The 22,801-nt window shown below is 39.6% G+C and overlaps 2 protein-coding genes across 2 annotated transcripts in view; both read left to right on the forward strand.

Moving 5' to 3' along the window:
- The window catches only part of LOC108247076 (26S proteasome non-ATPase regulatory subunit 11A), an 11,695-nt gene extending 11,098 nt beyond the window's left edge, over positions 1-597 (forward strand). Inside the window, exon 14 of the mRNA XM_017434945.3 lies at positions 14-597. The gene's annotated coding sequence lies outside the window, so the exon portion shown is untranslated. The remainder of the gene's footprint in view (positions 1-13) is intronic.
- Positions 598-7,550: 6,953 nt separating this feature from the next.
- On the forward strand, positions 7,551-18,388 carry LOC108247075 (homeobox protein Dlx3b-like). Its single transcript, XM_017434943.3, has 3 exons — positions 7,551-8,063; positions 11,704-11,888; positions 16,695-18,388. The coding sequence occupies exons 1-3, from the start codon at positions 7,739-7,741 to the stop codon at positions 17,109-17,111; spliced, it is 927 nt and encodes a 308-aa protein (XP_017290432.1). The 5' UTR covers positions 7,551-7,738; the 3' UTR covers positions 17,112-18,388.
- Positions 18,389-22,801: the final 4,413 nt, after the last annotated feature.

A 22,801-nucleotide genomic window follows, 5' to 3' on the forward strand; every position in this document is an offset into this window, starting at 1 on the left:
GGGGGGGGGGGGGGGGGGGGGGGGAGGAGGATGAGGATGAGGAGATTACGAACACTCTACCCAGCAAGCAAATAAACTAACTGAACCCTCCCTCCCCCCTCCAATGAGAAAGAATGTGACAGCGTGGACTCCTCTGCTCCCTCCATCCTGTCACCGTCTCTGATTAGGGTCGATCAGACACTCAGTGCTCCCCCTAATGGACCACTCCTGGCACTGCACTCTTCTTCTCTTCTCCCACTGCTGGTTTCTACTGTATGTAAAGTTGGACATGCCTCCCTCCCACCGGCCCCTCCTCTTTTCCTCCACGTTTCCTCCCAGATGTTTCTCTCTGCGCTGGCCATCAGGGAATCTTGTAAAATAACAATAAAGAATATGTATAGAGTACTTAAACACATGTATCATACGAAATAAAGATGTTTGTTTGTTGTCAGAGCGGGGTCAAAGGGTGGTCGGTTGGTCTGAATCTGTTCTGAAGCAGGTCTGAAACTGAATGTTTTCTTTTTGAAACTGTATAAAACCAACCAACTTAAAAAAAAAACAAACATTCCCTTTGAATTTGTGAATCTGCAGCACATCAGAATCACCCCTCCCTGCCCGGTGTCACTCATTCAGCAAAGCATTATGGGATAGTGGGGCACACAGAAGTGCTCTGTCCACTCTGAAACACAAGACTTCCTCTTCCCTCTGCACTTCCTGTTTGTACATAACATTTGCCAAGTTCTTGTGTTCATTCGGGGCTTGATGTTTTCACATTCCCCCNTTTTTTTTTTTCTTTCTTTTTTATGTTAAGAAACATGTAAGAAAAGTCAAACTTGCCTCCGAGAGCTTGGACGGTCTCGCTGCGTTCTGAGAGATGAGTCGGTTGTGCGGAAAAAGGGCAGGAGAAAATGAAGATGTACATTTCTGAGAACTTTAATTTTTGCAAAGACTTGAGGGGTTTACCATGTATGGCATAGAGGAAGACAAATGCTAATAAAAAAAAAATAAACCTGTAAGTGTTGTCATTTCTAGAAGCTAAGCATTTTTTTCTCTCATCTTTAATATTTGTTTTGTGTCTTTTGTGATGGGCTGCTGGTAATTATTCTCAGGAGAAGTTTAAAAAAAATAGACTTGAACATTTAAATTCTATATATTGGTTCTATTGTAACACCTGGATTTACTTTGCTTTAGCTGGCTCAACAGAACCTAAAACTCACCCTGAGTGGAACTGGTTCTCCAACTCGGGCTTTCTTCACCAGTCTGTGGACACGCATAAAACATGGTGGTTAGTAGAAAGCTGCTAACTTCTCTAAAGCGCGACGGTAATTTTGGACTTCCTTTTGTGATCCACAGGAACACAAACTCAACGTTTTTTTTTGACAAAACTGTAGAAAAAGAGAACCAAGATCAAAAGAAATGTGAAAGGCTTCTGCCAGTGGCTCATTGACGTCACCATGGTAACACCTGTTTGTCACTCCCTGTCAACATTCATAATAAGACAGGCAGATAGAGTAGCAAGTCATTCTGAGCTCTGAAACAAGAATTTGGATCTATGGAGTGATCTGAGAAAAAAATTTTTTTATTTCAAACATATTTTTTTAACACTTCTTCTGTTCGTATTGGCAACATTTTACATAAGCAACAAACAGCCCACCCCCACCCTGGCACCCACCAGTGACAAGCTCATGAAAAAATAAAAAAATAAAAATGAAGTAAAATTAATAATTTAGAGACAACATATCACTGCGGTTCTCATTTCAGAATGATCTGACAGTCTGAATCTAGGACAGAAAAGGGTTCCAGGTTAGTTTCTCCAAGTTTATGAATATAAAGGGTCTCTCTAATCCAGCTTGTATTTGTAGGTGGAGCTGCAGATTTCCAGTTTAGCGGTATTAGCCTCCTGGCCAGCAGAGTTCTGAATGCTATTGAGTCCCAGCATTTAAGGCATTCAGAGCTATATCCTCTATTTCCAACATATTTTTACCTCTGCCAAGGAGGTTATGTTTTCAGTAGTATGTGTTTGTCTGTGTACAAGATTACTCAAAATGATATAAAAGGATTTTCATGAAATTTTCATGAAACATCAAACACGATACAAGGAACAAGTGATTACATTTTTGTGGTGATCTGGTCAAAGGTCAAGGTCACAGATCAGCCTGTGCTCTAACTCTGAAGCTGGATAACAGGAATATCAAACTCCACAGCTGGACACCTCATGGATCAAAGGTGATGTCTGTTGATTTCAAGGTTCATAGGGTCAAAGGTCAAGGCCACAGGTAACTGTCTCTGCTCCTACATGTGACCCTTGTTTCCTCCACCAAGCAGTTCTGTTTCTGGTTCTGTCCGTTGGTTTGTTTGTCTGTCTGTCTGTCTGTCAGCAAAGGTCAGATAAAAACTAAAGAACAGATTTGGAGGAAATCTGCAGGAAATGTTCAGGTTGAAGCAAAACAAACAACAACAATGGATTAAATTTTGATCCAGATTATGTTCCAAATCGCACGATTTCTTAATCACGATGTGTCCTTGGTGGTGGTTTGCGCTTTCTGAGTGCTTCTAGTTTAAAAATAAATATCAATAAACAAAAAATGGCCAAGAAGTAAAAGAAAGTCCTGATATTAATGTCACATTTATCCATAAATTGCAATTCTAAAAAAACAAAAAAAGTTTATCTTTCCTTATTTTTTTTAAAAAGTAGTAGGAAGAAGCAAATGCTTATTGATTCCTTATCCCATTTAACTCGTCATACCATTATATTGTACAGTACAACCATTATATTAATTTTTTAAATAGATGTTAGTTTTAAAGTATTCATAAATAGTTTAAATAGCAAATATTATTTATTTTCCATATACTGCTACATAAATGATTTTCATATAATTACTTAAAGTTTTATATTTATGCATCTTTTTAAATCCTCTTTCTTTCAAATTCACTGGTAAATCTGACATCACCGGCTTGTCAGTAATAAGCACAGCCCAGTCAACATCATCAACTTAATTTGTGGTATATATATATATATATATATATATATATATATATATATATATATATATATATATATATATATATATATATATATACATATATATATATACAGAGTAGTGTACACAGGACCTAAATATGAAAATGACTGCAGTGGAAAGACAGGGATGACAAAACTTAATGAACTCTTGCAGCTGAATGACCTTAAACATAACCTCAACCAGAGAGCTGCCAGTCAAAACAATATAAAAGACTCTGAGGTTCCCTTTAAAAAGGTCATTCATGGTAAAACACGTTGGTTGTTTCCCTCAGCCCGTTCCAAAACTCGGAACAGGAAGAAACAAAATGTCCAGGTCGTAAACGGTAAACAAGCGGAATGAGGAAGATGTCAAAAGTGTCAGGACAGAGCAGTGAAAGTATTTCAGCTCGTAAGTATGGAATGTACACCAGCAAAAGGACAGAAACGGGAGTCAGTGTTTGTGAGTAAAGTGGAAAAAAACCAGTTGAAGGAAACGGGAAGACTCTTTGGGTAAAGTCAAACACAAGCCGTCATTAGGGGATCCCTGAGCAATGGATGTTGACTCCACTAGACTACACTCTACCTACATTATTAAAACATGGCTGGATCGCGGCAAACCCAGAAAACCTTCAGTGTGCAGCAAAATCTTGATGTCGGTGCACTGCGTTTTTCACCATCCCCACCGGGCTCTACGTGCCCACCCTGGAGCCGTGGTGTAGCTTTCATGCCGCGCTAGCATGACGCTCTGCCATGTGTGGGCGCTTGTCTTGGAGTGAGCCCAGCATGGATGGCCCTGCTTCAAGTTCCTCACATCCAAGCCATACCGGTGCACACAGGTCCCACAACCTCTCATATGCCCCCAACACAAACCTCCACAACCTCCCTAAGTGGTTGTTTAACAAAAGACAACTGGACTTCTTGAAAACAATTCACCTCTCACCCTAAAGGCTTCTTCAGCTCTGATTGTGGTTTGGGAGCTCCAGGCGTTTACGTCTTTGTTGTACTGCTCACAATAATAGGGTATTTTAGGTCACACAAGTTAATGACGTTTGCTGAATGCTTCCTAACGAGGTCAACCTGCGAGCTGTTTAGGTCACGTTCCAAGGAGTGTGTGGTTATGAAACTGCCTGGAGAGACAAGCCAAGGCTGCACTTGCAGGTGTTTGAAAGATGGAACCCGAGGCCGCCTCCTTGGTTTAATGCTGGCTTTTCGTGTTTGGCCTAAATGGCTTCTTTCACTCTTTCACTCCACTTGTTCTCCCTGTCTAAAATGTGCACATTACTGTCCTCGAAAAGGTCCCAGCCCACGATCAGAACTGAAGACGCCTTTTGGATGAGGGATGAAACGTCTTGAAGAATCAAAAGAAGTTCAGTTGCCTTCTATACACCAACACAGAGGATTGTTTCCAGGCTCAAAACCCTCCTTGCAAAGACCATCCACATTCTGGCAGGTTTAAAAAAACAAAAAAATAACTTATAACATTGTTGTTTAGTGTGAAAGGGGTCTAAGAGCTCCAGAGAAGACATCAAGGTTTCAGTGGGCTGAGGAGAAGCAGTCATGGATAATCGGATGAATCACCAGTCTGTCCCGAACAAGAAGATGATGCCGGAACTTTAGTTTGGTTCTGGTCCAGCTCAACACAGAAAGATTCCCCTAGCATAGGGTGTATTCACACCTGACACATTTGGTCCGCTTTAAACGGACCAGAGTTCGTTTCCCCCATTGGTCCGGACCTTTTGTGCAGGTGTGAATACAATCAAGCGATTCCTGGTGCGGACCAAACCACCGGACCGAGACCCACTTTTTAAGGTGGTTTCGGTCTGCTTCCAAACGAACTCTGGTACGGTTCGCTTCTAGTTTGGATACAGACTGGCCTCGATGCGGACCAACTACAGGAAACATATGCCTTTTTGGACTTCAAGCGCCACTGTTGCTAAGCATCATGGTAAAGCTTAGCCTATCTCTGTTGCTAATGCTATTAGTACATGGGCGCTACAAACAATAAGCCGTGGACAGACCTGAAACAATGATGAGACAGTGCCTCCTCGATGTTTAGACAGATGCACACATCAACTCGCTCTGTCCCGTCACCATAATTTCTGTCCAATAGGAGCAACGATTGTCACCTGTGTGACTTTGTTTACAATTATAGTCCGCTTCCAAAAAGGCACAATGTGAATGCATGTGACCGGTCTTCATGATTTCGCAATGGCTGACTTTAATGAACAGTGACAATAAAGTTAATGTTCAGGATAATAAAAGCATCTGACCACAGATCAAGGGGTGTTCAAATTTTTCTTCCAGCAGGAAAACTCTGTCATGACATAACAACATAATGGGCAAATAATCTGAATCTCAGTCCGATGAAAGGCTCGCATCAAGGCGCGATCCATTAAAACTCGTCTGTCAACTGCTGTACAAGAATATTGATTTTTTTTTTTTAATCAATGAACTCTATACCTCAAAACGTTCAAACACTTTGAAAATAAATTCACAATGAATAGCCACAATGCACTGTTACTTTTTTATTATTATTATTCTGGTTTGTGATTCTCTGATACTCTGGTTTCCTCCCACAGACCAAAAACATGCATGTTAGGTTAACTGGTAACTCTATATTGTCACTTGGTGTGAGTGAGAGTGTGAATGGTTGTTTGTCTCATTTGTCCCTGTGATGGACTGAAGACTTGTCCAGGGTGTCCCCTGCCTCTCCCACAATGACTGCTGGAGACAGGCATCAGCTCCTGACAACATGGAAAGGAGAAGCGGGTGAAGAGAATAGATGGATGGTTTATGATTCTACTTTATTTTATTGTACTGATCGGCAAATAAATTGTCGTAACAACAAATAAACCCCTAAAATGTTCTATTAAAAGAATAAATATTTGGATCATATTTGCAAAAATGTCTGCTTTGTCAACACAAAAAACTTTAGAATGACCCCCCTTCCTCCTATAAGTAATGATTTAAACTCAGCAGGTTTAAATCAGCAGGTTTTACTCCCTGTCTCAACAGTGACACCTTGTGGTGGATTTTTGAACTGACTCCAGCTGTAAAATCTGAGATTGAACTTGTGATTTTTTCATGTTTTTTTTTTTTGTGTTGTCCTCCTAAAAGACACCCTTTGAGATGTTTGACTTCCACCTCAGGCATGGATAAAGCAACAGAGTGACACACGTGTAAAGAAGGTAAGGCCTGATTAACTGTAAATAAATCCCACCAGGGGTCTGCAGCAGCACCTGATCCACAATTTGCATTGTAAAAAGAGGCTGCCCCAAAGCTTGTGAGCAAACACTCCTCACCAGAACACTCTTCTATCGCCTGTTGCTGAAAGCAAAAGGGCGATCATGTTTTTGCCTATATGTGTTTACGTTTAGGTGTCTGTTAGCAAAACAAGTCATGAACCACTCAGCAGATTTTAATGAAACTATCAGAAATTAAAAACTGGATTTACCTCCTTCACTCTTTGACTTTATGAACCAGCCCTATTCAAGATGGCCGCCACAGTTGGGCGACCTTACAATACACAAAAATGGATGCAACTCAGTCAGTTTTACAGATACTGAACTAAAATTTGGAGTGGTAGTAGCTGAGAGTAATTCACAACACAGACTCTAAGCACTAACTGATTGCACAAGACCTCTTTTTACAATATTGATATCAACTATTGGAGTCAACTTTATCTGTCTGTTAGCAAAATATCTCATGAACCACTGAATGGATTGTATTAAAACTTTCGGAAGGGAACCTTTAGGTGTACATCTACAAATAATTACCTTTTGGAGTCATCCTTAATTCAATATGGCCACCACAGCCAACCGCCATTAGGAAAGACAAAAAAATGACTAAAACTGAGCCAGTTTTACTGATGTTGAGCTTAAATTCTGTTTAAAATTAGACAAGAGTCATTCACAACACATACTTTGAGTGCTACTCATTGTGCAACATCTTTGCTTAAAACTTTAGCATCAACTTTTAGAGTCTATCCTGTCTGTCTGTTGGCAAAATATCTCATGACGCACTGGATGGATTTCAATGAAACTCTCAGAAGGTAATCACTGGATGCACATCTATAACTCATTACCTTTTGGAGTAAACCCAATTCAAGATGGCCACCACAGCTAATTGATAGTAGCCAGCACAAAATAGCTACAACTCAGTCAGTTTTACAAGTGTTGAGCTAAAATTTGAAGTGATAGTAGCTGAGAGTCATCTACAACACATAATCCAAGCACATCAACACCATCCCTTCTCATCACGAGATTAAGGTTTAAAACTCTCCCATGAAAGGCGGCGGGCGATACGCATTCTTCCAAGGAATTCTAGCCCTTTTAATTTGCATGTGTTTTATAAAAAAAGTTTTGGTGAAAAGAGGACAAAAGTCTCGCCAGTAGCTGATGCTCCAGGAGAGGCTTAGTGGAGGTTTCTGCGGGGAGAAGGGAGCCAGACAGGCGACAGTCAGCGCTGTGTTGGCTCCAGGGCAGAAAGGCAACGAGCGGGAGAGCCAATGAGAAGGAGACATGTACTCCTCTCTGTCCTGCCTGGCTCGGCTCAGCTCGGCGCGCCCTGTAATTAGGAGCTCTCGCTGGGTTGGGCGCCGCCCGCCACGGTGGACAGCCTGGCTGCTGGTGCGTCAGGGGAGTCTGGGAACTCCGGCTCCAGTCTGCGCGAGGACCGTGGAGCAAACGCAACCAAATCCACAGAATAACTAAACAACACTAAAAAAAAAAAAAAAATAAATAAAATAAAAATAAAAAAATGAACGGGCAACCGTCACCTGCCTTCGAGGAGAAGAAGCCTGCCCTCCCCGTGGCAGCTGGGAGCTCCAAGGACCCCCCCACCCTGCCGGAGTTCTCCCCCCTTGACCCGGGCTTCTACAGCGCGCTCCACGGCTCGCAGGACTTTTACGCGGCGCAGCAGCCGTACCCGTCTCAGCACATGAACCCGTACGGGTACCACCACTACGGCCTGAACGGGATGGGCCCCGGCGGCCCCTACAAGACAGACTACCCCTACCCGCATGGTGCGTTCAGGGACCACGGGGCTTTCAGCAGAGAAGAGCAGACAGCGCTGCAGGAAAGCGGTAAGTTAGGAAATGATGCTATCGATTATTGGCTTTTGGGTCGTTACTGATCAGCGCGATATTAATCCAAACGAGTCCAAACATCCAGGCCAGCACGCTCTGGTCCCATTAATGAACAGCCGAAACCTGTGGATGACCTGATCAAACTTTGCGCACGAGTTGAGACCGTTTGTGTTGCCAATATGCGCTTAGTCACCAAAAATGTGAAGGCGGGTGATCACAACTTAGCGTGGCAAAATAATAGCTCTGTAAGTTTTGGAGTCAAGCTGATTTAAGATGGCTGCCACAGCCAATTGGCCTTAAAAATAAAAATATATAACCCCCCCCCCCCCCCCCCACACACACACACACACACACACAAAAAATGGCTACAACTTTGTCAATTGGACAGGTGTTGGGATACAATTTGGTGTGGTAGTAGCTGAGACTCACCCCCAAATCATATTCCAAGCACTAGCAGAATGGATAAAATCTTTGTTTAAAATTTTGCTATTACCCTTTTGGTGTTGTGTTGGCAATATATATCTTGAACCACTGGATGTATTTTAATGAAACTTAGAAAATAATCATTGGATGTACATCTACAGTGGATTAACTACTGGAGTCAATTCACCTCAACATGGTCTAATTAATAATTTATTAGGGTTAATATAGTAATATTTGTACATAAACCAGTAATGGTTGGAGTCAGAAGTCTCTAAGTTATGCTGAGCTGGATGGCAAAAAGTTGAAGAACTCCTGTTCTAAATCACTGTTTATATACTTAACTAGAAGCACTCAGAGAGTGCAGACCTCCACCAAGGCCACAGCGTGAATAAAAACAACAGCTTGAAGCGATCATAATCTGGATCACCACCAGAATATAATCCATTGTTTTGTTTTGTTTTTGCTTCAACCCCAACATTTCCTGAACATTTCCTCCAAATCTGTTCTTTAGTTTTTACCTGATGTTTGCTAACAGACAGACAAACAAACAAAAGGACACAACCGGAGACAGAACATCCTTGGCAAAGGTCAAAACTGCGTGCGCGCGCTGCTGAGCGTTAGCAGATGCAGTACAAGTATCTGTAACCATAGTGACCAGTTTGTAAAGATGCAGCTGAAAAATCTTCAAAGTTAGTTGGTGATGCTTCTAATGAGGAATTAGGAGCTCATTAGGTTAACATTTTTCTGAGCAGAATGTACATCTTTGATGAAAACATAAAATTGTTATTATAGAATTCTACTACTACTACTACTAATAATAATAATAATGTGTGTGAATAAGCCTCACAGCTGTCTAGCCTCATGTTAAGGCATTAATGTCCCATTAATCAAACACATATTTCAGCATTAGGGTTTACACACAGCATTTGTTGTTAATCAACACAAGAGTGTCATATGATGCACAGATGCTGAGTAAAAGAAGTCACAAAACCTGGTCTATATGCTTCAAATTGCAGTGAATCGTAACACAAGTTAACTAAGTCAAAACATTAAATTGGATCTTGTTTATTATAATGGAACAGCGGGAAAAATAACTACAGAACAAGAGACAACACTCTGCAAAGAAACTATCATCCTGTTTGGCAATCGTGTTGGGAACCTTTTCGTCTTCTCAGTCTTCCTCCAGCCCTGCAGGGCAAACTGCACAGGAAAAACAAACCCGACAGACTGGTGTTGTGTTTGTAGCATTCCATTTGGGAGTTGACTCCAGAAAATGGCTCCAGGTGACTTTGGCCCGCAGCCATGGCACAACGGGGCGGCACGGCACGTCAACCCGCCTTGGCCCTTGAATCACCCATTGCCGACGGTTCTTTATCACGCGAGGCCTGCTGCCCACGCCCAAACAAATAAACAAACAACGCCAAAGATGGGAAGACGAATACAGACTAAATTCTTTTGAACACTCGCATTTTATTCTCCAACAGCATTCACTTTAGTCAACAGTCCACAAGTTTGTAGCCACTCCCAAATTTCTTTACGCTTTACTTGAAGGAGGCAGACGTCTTTTGATTTCTGAAGGTCTTTCATTTTATTTGTTTTTACTTTGGCTGCATTTTAAGTTTTATTTTTATTTTTTTACCAATTTTCAGTCCAGTTTTTTTTTTTTTTTGTCTGATCATTTTGTGTCTGATCGGGACTTTACAGTTTTAGATAGGTGACTGAAAGCCAGATTTGTCCAAAGTGTACTCAGGTAGATCCCTGTTAGGCTGGCTGCTCAGGCAAGCATGAAGATACAAAAACTAAGAATGGTCTATTATTAATTATGATTTTTTTTTTCAATGTCACAAATAAACTGTTCTCTTATCTTGAGCTAAACGTGTCTCTTTAGCTTAAAAAACAAAACTATTACTTTAGAGAACAGGCTTTCTTTTCTAAAAAAAAGAAATAATTGTTGCAAAAATGAATGGTTCCATCATTTAGTGTTGCTAAGGAGTAATGGGTCACTCAACGATAGATGTTGTCTGATGTGACATTTGCAGCTGGACTCAGCATGGCTTTCCTGACTTTTGATAAAGAACTACTTCTTTTATTTGTGATTGTGACATTTGTTTACTTATAATGAGAAAATTAGCTTTTTCTAAGTCAAATTAAATAAATATATTAACCTGGTATTTCAAAATGAAAGAGTAAATAGCTTGTTTTTTTTTAAAGGAAATATTATAAAATAAAAATATGTTTCTAAACATGTCTGTTATTGAAGGAGTACATATTACACATATATGCCTTACATGCCACAGTTTTAAACAAAGATCCCACACATTCTGTTAGTGCTCAGAATATGTGATGCGGGTGACTCTCAGCCACTACCACACCAAATTTTAGCTTACCATCTGTAAAATGTCTAAGTTATAGCCATTTTTGTGCACTCTAAAGTGGATTAGCTTGAATCTTGAATCTTGAATCAGGCTCCAAAGGTTAGTAGTTGTAGATGCACATGATTACTATAAAAGTAAAAATAAAAAATCATTAAAATCCGTCCAGTGGTTCACAAGATATTTTGCTAACAGACAGACAGGCAAACACCTGCCATGAATGGCAGGCACCTACTGTATAAATAACACGGGTGGATTGGTAACTTTTCACACTAGTCTGTTTTCATTTATTGTCTCCTAAGTTTGATTTTACATGCTTAGACTCACCCTTCTGTTTGGACTCTGAGACTAAAAAAATACACTCTGAGATCATGTCATAGAAAACTATCCCTTATCTATGTTTTTGAACTGATATGGAGGCAAGATTGTCAAATTAATTTGCATTTCAGACCAAACAGGAAAAGAAGTACACGATGATGAAGGTATTAAAGAGTCATCTGTTTGACAGGAAACATTCGATGCAACAGTAAGAGTACAAACAGTGAGTGCTGTACACTCGCAGCCTCCGGGCCTGGGGAAGAGGAGCTATAAATCTCTGTCTCCCTCCCCAGCTGTGGGAGACTCTGAAGCCAAATTACAAGTTCAGCGAGCTGCTGGAATTTCTTTGAAAGTTTGGGTTTGTGGAGGCTGTGGCTATTTTTGTGCAACAACTTCTCGGCACTGACTTTCCTTCACAGAGCTCTTCTAAAAACGTTTCACGGAGTGAGGAGAAATAAGTGATACAGACGATTGATGATTTTATGTTGTTGTTGTTGTTTTGTTTGTCTCCGTGCTTCACACAGTGAAAGAGGAACCGGACCTGGAAGTCCGCTTGGTCAACGGGAAGCCCAAGAAGGTGCGCAAACCCCGGACCATCTACTCCAGCTACCAGCTGGCGGTGCTCCAGAGGAGGTTCCAGACGGCTCAGTACCTGGCCCTGCCGGAGCGGGCCGAGCTGGCTGCCCAGCTGGGCCTCACGCAGACGCAGGTGAGGCTGTCATGTGACTATCATGTGCTGCTTGATTTTTGACAGAAGACAAATACTTCCATAAACGAGAAGCACTCAGAGGGCAAACCTCCGCCAGAGCCACATATTCTGGATCAGCACCAAAATGTAATCCATTGTTTTGTGACAACCACAACTACAACATTTCCTGAGAATTTCCTCCAAACCTGTTTGTTAGTTTTTACCCGATCTTTGCTGACAGACAGACAAACAAACCAATGGACACAACTGAAAACAGAACTTCCTTGGGTGAGGAAACGAAAGGGTCACATGTAGGAGTGGAGACCAGTTTTTAACAAAGGGGTTACCTGTGACCTTGACCTTTGACCCCATCAACAGGCATCATCTTTGACCCATGACGTGTCCAGCTGTGCAGTTTGACATTCCTACATTACACTGCTGCAGAGTTAGAGCACTAGGTTAACAGTGATGTCGATCTTTGAGCTCATGACCTTCAATCGTGATCACCCTTGACCCTTGAGGAGCCCAACTGTGGAGTTTGACATTTCTGTTCTACAGCTACAGAGTTAGAGCACAAGGTTGTCTGTCACCACCAAAATGTAATGACTTGTTCCTTGTACCATGTTTGACGTTTCCTGAAAATTTCGCGAAAATTCCGTTCATAACCGTTTTGAGTCGTCGTGTACACAGACAGACATACATGCAGACAAACAGGCGCTATGAAAAACACAACCTCCTTGGCAGAGGTAAAAAAAAAAAAGAACAAACGTAAAGGTGTGACAACAGCTGGCCCTTCTACTGCTTTAGGTGCCGCACAACACCTGGGAAAATGTTTCCTCCTGTTCACAAAGCACTGAAAACATCTGACGTTTCAAAGGATGAAATCACTTCGACAAAGTCTCTGTTTAATCATCAGTTAAGGAGAGAATGGAAATCTCAAGGACTGTGAGACTGAAAGCAGTCTGTTGGCTATGAATTAAAGGGGCAGTTCGTTCAACTTGGAAGTAATGTTCTGTCTAATAGTTATCAGTAGTTATTACTTCATTGGCCTTTTAATCAGTCATAAAGCACAGACCATGGAGAAAGAGGCAGAATTCTTTACCTAGGCTAGTGTAATGGCTAACCAAAACAAGTGCTAGTTTTTTAAAATAGTTTTTCAGGCTTATGAAACAACTCTTTTTAAAAAACGTAACACAGGTGTGAGAGAACGCCACATTCGCTAATATTAAACCGCTACACTTTTGCATGAGACCGTTTGTTTAGTTTGTTGCTGTTTTCTCAACCAGACAACGGTGGTGTTACTACATGAATATATGTGCACTGAGCAGGTTTAAAATTAGCTAATGTAGTGTTCTTTCACACCAGGTATTTTTGAGAAAGGCTTGCTTTAAAAAACTGAAAACACTGGCACTTGTTTGGCTAGCCATTAGCCCAGCCTAGACAAAGACTTTTGCCTCTTTCTCCATACTCTGTGCTCTATGTCTGATAGTTAGTACCTTATCAGGTACTAACTATAAGTAACTATTAGACAGAACATCACTTTAATGCTGTTGTCTAAAGAGTAGGCAATGATTGAAATATTACCTTATCTGTAGGTGATAAAAGAAGCTAGAATTTTAACTTATAGTGATATTTCAGGTCTTTTGAAGTAGAGTTCTGTGTAAAGTTCTGAACAAGCAAAATCTTACCTGTTGTAGATATCTCTTTGAATGACCATAGCAGCTCATGTAAACACAATTGTATAAATCCTTACATTAACATCAGTTTTACATTATGCAGGTATTTCTGCTGAAATATTATTATATTCATGCTGAAAGTGCACCCAGGCTGCAATGGTAGTGCTACAGCTTGCTGCTGCTGCTGCTATTTTCGCATATAAATAAGACAATAAGTTTATATAAATAATCATGTATAAACTGAATGACTGTTTTAAGATGGCAACAATCCACTATTGGTCTTGGCCCTTCAAAACATCTGAACTATTGCTTTTAGTCGGGGTGTCAGGTAATTTCAATGTGTGGTTCTGGTTTCACTTTAAAAGAAGAATATGACGGCAGCCTGAAAACTTTCAGTTTGCCGAAGAATTAAAGTGTGAATTCTAAACAAGCAAGCAAACCAAATAAGATTAAAAATGTCATAAATATCTAATGAAAAGTGTGAAAGATGAGCCTACATTGCACATTTATGTTTTAAGTAAATTGTACAACTAATGTCATAAAACAGAAACAAGTAGTACAGAATAAAGTACAGTTAAAAGCAAACTATTTTTCCTGAATGGTAGCCAGTCGCTGCAGGCAGTGATTTAAGGTTTGACTCTAATGTCTGTTTGGATTTTGCCATCGTAATCTTTGCACTCAAACGATTTACTGCCCTGTGAATTGTCTTTCATCGAGTCACGAAGACGAAACCTGAGGAGTGGGTTGTTTTGTTGTGGCTAATATTTTTCTTTGCTGTTGTTTTTAGGTGATTTTCACAAGCTTCTGGAAAAAAAAGATAAATCACATTCATCTCATCTTGAACTATGCACACATTTCTCAAGAGCCATCTTAAGTCCAGGTCCAAAGATTTTCTTCAAGCGATCTACTTGTTTTGGTCTTTTGCTTTACCATTAGTTTGGCCCTTTTGTAAAAAAAGAAAAAGAAAAAAAAAAGCTCTCATCAACCAACAGTTAAACTAACTGTGAATAACCTGTTTTCTGAAAGCAAAGTCTACTTTTTGAAGATGCTCTTCCAGCCGCTTCACAATTAATCACAGCTGTAGTTTTTTTTATGCTGCAAAATGTTCAGTTTACTGGTGAGTTTATTTATTGCGTCTCAGTTGTCCATATCTGTTTACTGATCATTACGAGGAAATCTGCGTTTAACTTAAAGGATGACGCAACATTCAGTTAATGTCCAGTTAGTTTTCCATCATAGGAAATAATACCTAATATTCTGTCTTAAAAAGAAAACATTAAGTATACTTATATTTTCCCTTTCTGGTTAATTTTCTTGTCTAGTTTTATAACAGATTTCTTTTACAGTGCAGTAAATCATTAAGTACTAATAAGTGGTCAATGTCTTACCTGCAGAACAACAACAACAAAAAAATCTGTCATTATTGTCAGTTTGTAGAAATCTCGTAGGACAAATGCATCACCATCTAAACAACATTAGTTTTTAAACTTTTGAAAAATGGAGACTTTGGTTTTTCAAACATAGACAGTGGTTAAACTAAATACTATATTGCAGAGATTTTTGCTGCATGACTTTTGTGTCAAATTATTATTTACTTTGAAGGCTAGTCATGTTACAGCATGGTTCATGCGGTGTGATGACCAGTTCATGGTCTTTATATCAATTTAACATAGTTTACTGTTGTTTTTTGTTGTCGCTTGTTTGTTTTTGCACTAGTAGTACTGTGGTCATTAGTAGTCCTGTTTATTGGGTCTTCTTTTAGCTTCTGCTTCAGAGCAAATACTTTCTTGGCTCAATAGGGACTGTCAAGTGATGTAAGGGGATGGGAACTGGTCCACACATACATTGTCCAAGACGTACACTATTAAAACTGCATTTGCATTGCTAAAGTAGAAGCTATTTAGCTGTTGCTGCTATGATGTATTCTTCTTTGAACATGTGCAATACAAAGACTGACCTGTTGTAAGAGTCTAGGCTCATACAACTCCATCTTCTGAATGTTTGTAGTGATCTTTCAAACTTGACTTTAAAGATTAAACCAAAAGCCCACAGCATACAGTTCCAACTACACAGTCCTTCATTGTTGTTGTTAATGCTGTTGATGAATGTCACTTGCAAATAACAAATACGTAAATATGTGGGTTCTATGTCATATGTCACATGGGTCATATGTCACGGCAGATAAGGTACTAACTGCTAATAACTACAAGACAGAACATTTCTTTGAATGAACTTATTTTCTTAAATGGTAAATTTCTTTTCCAGTTGTACTAACATGTTGGAATTTCCAAGTCAGAAACTTCAACTGGAACTTCCCAACGTCAGAAATTTCAAAATTCCTGACAAGCCCCAACTTCAAAATCCAATATGGCTGACTCATGCATGAAAAGTTGACATAGCTGCACCAATAATTTTCAATTTTTTTTATTTGTGTCAGTTTGTATCTCAGTAAATCAGTCACACACTGTACTGTCTATCCAACCACTTGTTTTGAACATGTTGCTTTAATGATTGAGCATAGAGAAATCATCAAAATGTACTAAAGCGCCACACCATACGGGATTCTGGAAGTTGAAGCCAGAAAGGGACCTATGTCCCCCATAGGATGGTCCTAGTAGAAATCTGAAGACACCTCTGATTTTTTTTTCAGATGTTGACACTTGTTGATTCACATAGTTGTTACCTTTCTGCTGTACGTTCAAATATTTGTTTTTCCAATATGTTTAGCTATAATTAATAAATTTTTACGCTTAAAAGGAAAATCATGTGACACCATAAGTTGGGACTTAAAGCTCCTTGTCACAGGTGCACAGACTCTGGTCCCAAAAATACAACATGGCAGCTAATGTAAACTCGGTCCTGCTGGCTTCAATTCTTAACTATAACAGAAGACAGGGACACTTGGTTGAGTATTCTAATCGATGTTGATGCGAGAAATCCATTGTTACTGACTTGGATTGCCGATTATAGTTAGCCTGCTCACTACGCAGCGTCCTTCCCAGATTTGAGTTCTGACTTCTGAAATAAATGAAATTCAGCATAGTTGTCATGGTTGTCTTTGCTACTCTTTTTTTTGCCTCCAAGTGGCAAAAGCACAAAAGTTTAAAAATAATCTTTAAATTATTTTAATACTTTGTGCTTTTCATTTCAGGTCAAAATTTGGTTTCAGAACCGTCGCTCCAAATTTAAGAAGCTCTACAAGAACGGAGAGTTTCCACTCGGGGAAATCGCATGTGAAGATAGTCCAGATGCCAGTGATTCCATGGCCTGTAACTCTCCTCCATCTCCAGCTGTGTGGGAAAACAACACAAGCAACAGTAACAACAACAACATCAGCGGCATCAGCAACACAAACAGCAGCATCAAGAATAATGCAATACTGGATCCTGCCAGCAGGGAACATGGTCTCTATCAGCCTCCTGTCGGGTCCTCGCCTGCTTACATGGATGAGTTTACGCACCAGAACTGGTACCAGCAGCAGCATTTAGGTTTACCACAGTCAGACCAGCTGCACCACACAGCAGCGACAGCCCCATCAGACACACAGAGTATGCGAGCCATCTACTGATCCAGGGAAGCGGACTCTTGTGAAAAAGAAAAGATTTTGGCTTGAGCCCTGTGCTGAAACACAGGGAGGATTCTTTTTTCTGAAGAATTTTGGCTTTACTGTGACCAAAACAAAGATGCACACTGTTTTTTAAAAAAGACAAGTAACAACTGTAAAAACTCAAAACGTGGACTGATTGGAAGTGCCTGTCCCAGTTATTTTTTTCCACTGTTCTAAGTTGAACTCTTAACATTTTGGAGATTACATGAATTGAAGCGTGTCTTTCAGTGCTTAGACTGATTTATGTATGATTATAGATAATATTTTTTGTATATTTTTACTCTTTGAAAAATGTTCATATTTATGCTCTAAAGTTATTTCAATTATTCCTATAAACTTTACTCTGGAAATGGCCTCTAATCTTTAATTTTTCTACTAAAGCAAAAATACTACTGAAAGTCCCTGCTGGTTTTTGCAATATTTATTTCTCTATTCACTCAAAGTAAACTAATTTTAAAAATAGATTTTATTATTATTGGATGAACCCACAGAATTGTTTCCAGTCTTTATGTAAATCTGAGCTGACAGACTTTAGAAACAAAGTTTGCACAAAAAAAAAAGAAATTCAGGGTAGCGGCGCAATGGAGTAATCCTTGGTCTGTGTGGCTTTCTTTGCACCTGTCATTGCCTAGATGGTCATTGCTAGAGCATATTTATTGTTTATTTGCAGCTTTTGGGGTTTTATAAATTAAAAAATTTGAACTTCGTAGAGGCATTTATGCTCCTTTAAAGTTTTCCTCAAGACTATCGGATCATTGTTCACTGGTGAGTGTTTATGTGGCAAACCAAAAGGTCTTTTTGCACTTCATTGTTTTAAAGCATCGGTTTAAAATTCTACAAATGCACTTTGACAATGAACAAAAATTTGCCTCCATGCTTGTTGATACTTGCAAATATGAGCCACCAACGCAGAGACTTGTCTAATGAAACTTGAATATCTTCACTAGCAGTTATTGTAAAAAAAGTGCTATAATATAATAACTAAGGTGATGGTGTACGCAAGTGAAAGTAGTATCTTGGTGGGTTACGACTGTTGGAGACTAGTTGGTGAGTCAAACCTGACTCAATATTCTGAGAAAATACGCAAACATTTTCTTTCAGTCTCCCTGATTTCTGAGGATTTGTAACCAAGAGACCAACAGGCCGCGCAGCCATGTTTTTTGTTTGTTTGTTTGTTTTGTTTAATTGTGGTTTATTTGTGTGTGTATGGCTTGCAAAATTATATTCTATGCACAGTTGCCAAGTCTGTTTATTAGAAGTGACTTTGGGCCACTTTTTTCTGTATATGTCTACTTAACAAAAGTCCCTAGTTTTTCTGGTGATGTCAGCAACAGCAGGATGGCAAAGGCATGCACATGATCCACATCACTCTGCCTCTGATTGGCTAATATTTGTTGCCTTTGTTGGTTGGGTTGGTTAGTTTCCTTGGCCATCCTGGGAAAAGATTTATTGCGCTCCCTCTTCTCCTACCCCACCAAAGTGATTTACCGGACCAGTGGGTGAATGAACCAGTGTTGCCAGATTTAAAGAAGGAAAAGTAAAATAATAGTTGCTGCTGTTGTTTCTCTTTCAGCCGCTCCCTTTTGCAGGGGTCACCACAGCGAGCGATATAACATGGAAGATTTTTCAATTGTTTTACAACGGAAGCCCTTCTGGACGCAAACTGGATTTGAACCCACAGCCTCAAGATTAAAAGTGAAATAACTATATTCCCTAAAATGATTTTGAATAAAATACTAAATAAATTGTTTGACATGCATAAACTAATTAGGCCTAGACTCTCTGTCCATGGTGTTTGTTTGTTTGTTTGTTTCACTAAGATATAAAATTTACAAAATAGGTATAGAACATATACTCAGACAAAATAAACAAATAATATAGAGCTATTATGATAAATTAATGCTTGAGGGCTTAAGATATGGTTATGGTTTCAACAGTTTTACAATCTGAGCTAAGTTTCAAAGTGTCCATGCATATGTTAGCAATAGCTAAAATTACACTGAAATAGGGTTTTTGATCCAACTGCAGGCTTTTTCTTTAGCTTGTTTCTGTAGAACTGGTTGCTTGTTTCTTTTGCAAGATCTAGCAACACTGATTCTAAGCCATGCACATTATTTCTTTACCAACCTCAGCTGCTTTGTACACATTTTGGCAGGCGCCCCCACATTAACGATTTGATCTACTGGAGTACACTTTTTAAAATAAAGATATATAATTTGGACTAGTCTTTATATACCTATCATTTATTATTGGCATTGTTTTAAGACCTGGACATGTTTTCGGTCAGAGCTCCTGTGCAGATGTCAGAATACAGCTGTTGGGCTCTTAAGATGGGTTGCAAAGGCTCCCTGACAACATCGAGAAAGGTTCCAGACACCCGCAATGACAAGATTGTGAGTCTCTGCAACTCAAGCGAGGAAACTGAGAACCCACATGAACGTCGTGAGACATTTTGGAAACTCCCTTGCAAATGCTATTCACCAACCAGGTGCCAGGAGTTGCAGCCCAGTGAGATTCTACCTTAAAGGTTGCGTGATTCATCTAATACCTTGATAAATTTACTTTATTATTAGGTGTTTGTTTTCTATACATACTGTAACTTAATAAGCATCTGAAATGCCCACACCAATCATCCCACTATTTTTTCATGTGCTAATTATTATCTGATCATTACAGATACACTTGCTACAGAAGCTATTTTGTTCCTGCTCACTAACACTTTGCCGCTGCTCAAAAAGTAAGAGTTTTAAGTTGGTGCTCGAAGATTTTACAGATTTGTTGTGAACGTTCGTACACGTATTTCACCCTGGTGCTTTACTTAAAGCTTCCAGTGTAGATATAAAACAGCGCAGTGCTTTGTCTTGTTTTCTGTAGCTGCATATGAAAATTAAAATGTGTTTTGTTTTTTTGTTTTTTGCACTCGGCTGCTGGCTTGTAAATTTCTTCCGTGTGTTCACATACAACTGCAGTACAAACACAAAGGTGTCGTGCTGACGGTGCTCTCCTGGTGTGCCCGTCAGAGTGAGTCACACAGCACATACAGGTTGCGCCCAGCTTTATATTTTACCCTCCGAAGCAGAGTGCGTGTAAAGAAGGCTGTGGGAGGTGACAGTGCAGCAGACACTCTGGAGTCTGCCGATGCTAATAACACATCACTGACATCGAGAGAGACGGGCGTTCATTGCTTTCATGTGGGATACACTTGGAAAGAGGAGGAGGGATTGTATACATGTCTGACAAACACTTCTGGCAAAACGAGGGCGTAACAAGAAAGAAATAACATAGATACAGTTCGAAACATGGTTACTAGGCCTTACAGAGCTTGAAATGAGGAAAATGTTTGTAGTAGCACACTCAATATGAAGCTGGTTTTTGTTACCAGTTAATTATTTTAAAAACTAATAATTTTAGCACAAAGTGTAAAGAAGCTTGCTGTTTTTGAAAGATTCTAAGCTAACTATTAAGAAGCTTTAACCCTCCTGAAGCCCTCAAAGGAGAGAGAGAGATAGATAGAGAGATAGAGAAGCCCTTGTGTCTTTAGGTCAAGTTGGCCTGAAGGCCACAAGAGGGTTAAAGCTTACTACTCAACATGAACCTTGCAAGAAACAAGAAGTAACATGAAAGGTGGTTTCACACCATTTAAAGTTTTGTTAAAGTAGAAAGTAGCACGAAACTCTGCTAAAGTATAGGCCATTTTGAAAAAAAAAAAAAAAAAACAAAATCTAAAAAAACCCATCATAGTAACGTCACATCATAAGGTCAGAGCTCAGCCAGATAAATAAAGTTCTTTGCAACAAAAGAATTAGTGTACTTCCTCATTTTTACCGCAAATTTTGCATTCTTCCAAATAAGTTTAAAGACATGATCCGTTTAATTTTTGTGTTATATTTACATAAGTGGGGAAGGCCTTACCATCATGTCAAATTCCTAACGTGTTCCAGATGAATGACACTAAATTAAGCCTCTGAAGAGGTTCAGCTGATTGGAGCAACTTAGTCTTCAGTACTAGTCTAGTATATTTAATCTTTACAAAATGCTTGCACCCCTTTTTGGGTGAAAGCCACCCCTCCACTTTGACTGGCAGTAAATAGAAGTTTTGGTCTAACCTTAAAAATAATGTTATGCACACTCTAATGCAATATTGTGAGATTTCAAAAGCTGTATTAACGTTCAGAGAAGGTTCTTTGGCTGATTCTCAGCTACTACCACACCAAAAACTAGTTCAGTATTTGTAGAACTGAATGAGTTACACTCATTTTTGTTTGATTAGGTTGTCTACCAGTGGGAACCATTATGAACCAGACTGACTCCCAAAGTTAGCCAGCTGTTGACGTATGTCTAATGATTAACTTCTGAAAGTTTCATTAAAATCCATTCAGTGATTCAAGAGATATTTTGGTAACACTTACCCACACATCAGCAGAAACATTATTGCCTGCTATTCACCTGTCAGTGGCAGGTTATAAGTATGATTTAAAGTTCATCAAATTGAATGTAAGATGGCACCCAGTGGGCTGGTATGTCATAAAGAGACATACAGTGAATTTCCAGGAAAATATATTTCTCATATCCACTATGTTCTTTTTTTATTAAGCTGTTATATTTTGTTGTTTTGGCAATCTCTCATGAGTTGTAGAAACGGTAAACTATTTAAATTCTTTTTATACAGCTATCTAACTATCATTCTTCAAGGTGGGTTGGCTGCAAAAATGTTTGCAGAGCAGGCCCTCAGTACAAGAACAGCGGAGGCCGGGGTCTGATATACAAGACAGTCAAGGACATAATAGCAGGATGTAAGATGCAGGGAGGCAAAGCATACAAGGAACGCCATAACCAAGTGGGTGGAATAATGTACAAGAACATCTGTACCGAGTATGGACTGGAAGTACCACTGTCAAAGTGGGAGAATCCACCAAGGTTGGTGGAGAATGACAGGAATAAGATACTGTGGGATGTTCAGATACAGACTGACATAAAGGTGACCAACCGGACATTGTGGTGATAGACAAGCTACAGAAGAAAGCAGTGGTGATAGATGCAGCAGTCCCAAGTGACTGTAACATAAAAAAAAGCAGTGACCATCGAGCTATGCAATTACACTTTGAACTGCTAGTTTTTGAAAATCACAATTAATTTTGTTTGCATGGGTTGCAACACTGTATTCTTGCTTGTGCACATTTTTTTGTTGCCTACTGCTGTCCTCATTATACCAGCTTGCTATGTCCCCACCTTGGCAGCTGCTCTCACATTTCTGGTTTATTCTGCACAAGCACACTTTTGAAATAAAGACCAGTAGATTAAAACGAGTTTTTCAATAATTATTTGTCATCAGTGTTGGGTTTTAGACCTAGATTGGATTTGTGTCAGAGAAGGGCTTCTGTGTAGGTGTCAAAATACAGCTCTTGGCTCTGGAGATGGGTTAGAGATGCCTACGGCAACTTTCTGACTATTTTGATAGAAAGGTTTCCATGACAAATCTAAACCCCACTGTGACACATTGGACTGCTCTGCATCCCCAGAACCAGAACCAAATGAGGAGAAGCAGCTTTCAGTGTTCTATGCACCACAAATTTGGAACAAACTTCCAGAAAACTGTAAAACAGCTGAAACACTGGGTGCCTTTAAATCTCAACTTAAAACCCACCTGTTTA

This window comes from Kryptolebias marmoratus, linkage group LG12, assembly GCF_001649575.2.
Source record: "Kryptolebias marmoratus isolate JLee-2015 linkage group LG12, ASM164957v2, whole genome shotgun sequence".
NCBI classification, from domain to species: Eukaryota; Metazoa; Chordata; class Actinopteri; order Cyprinodontiformes; family Rivulidae; genus Kryptolebias; species Kryptolebias marmoratus.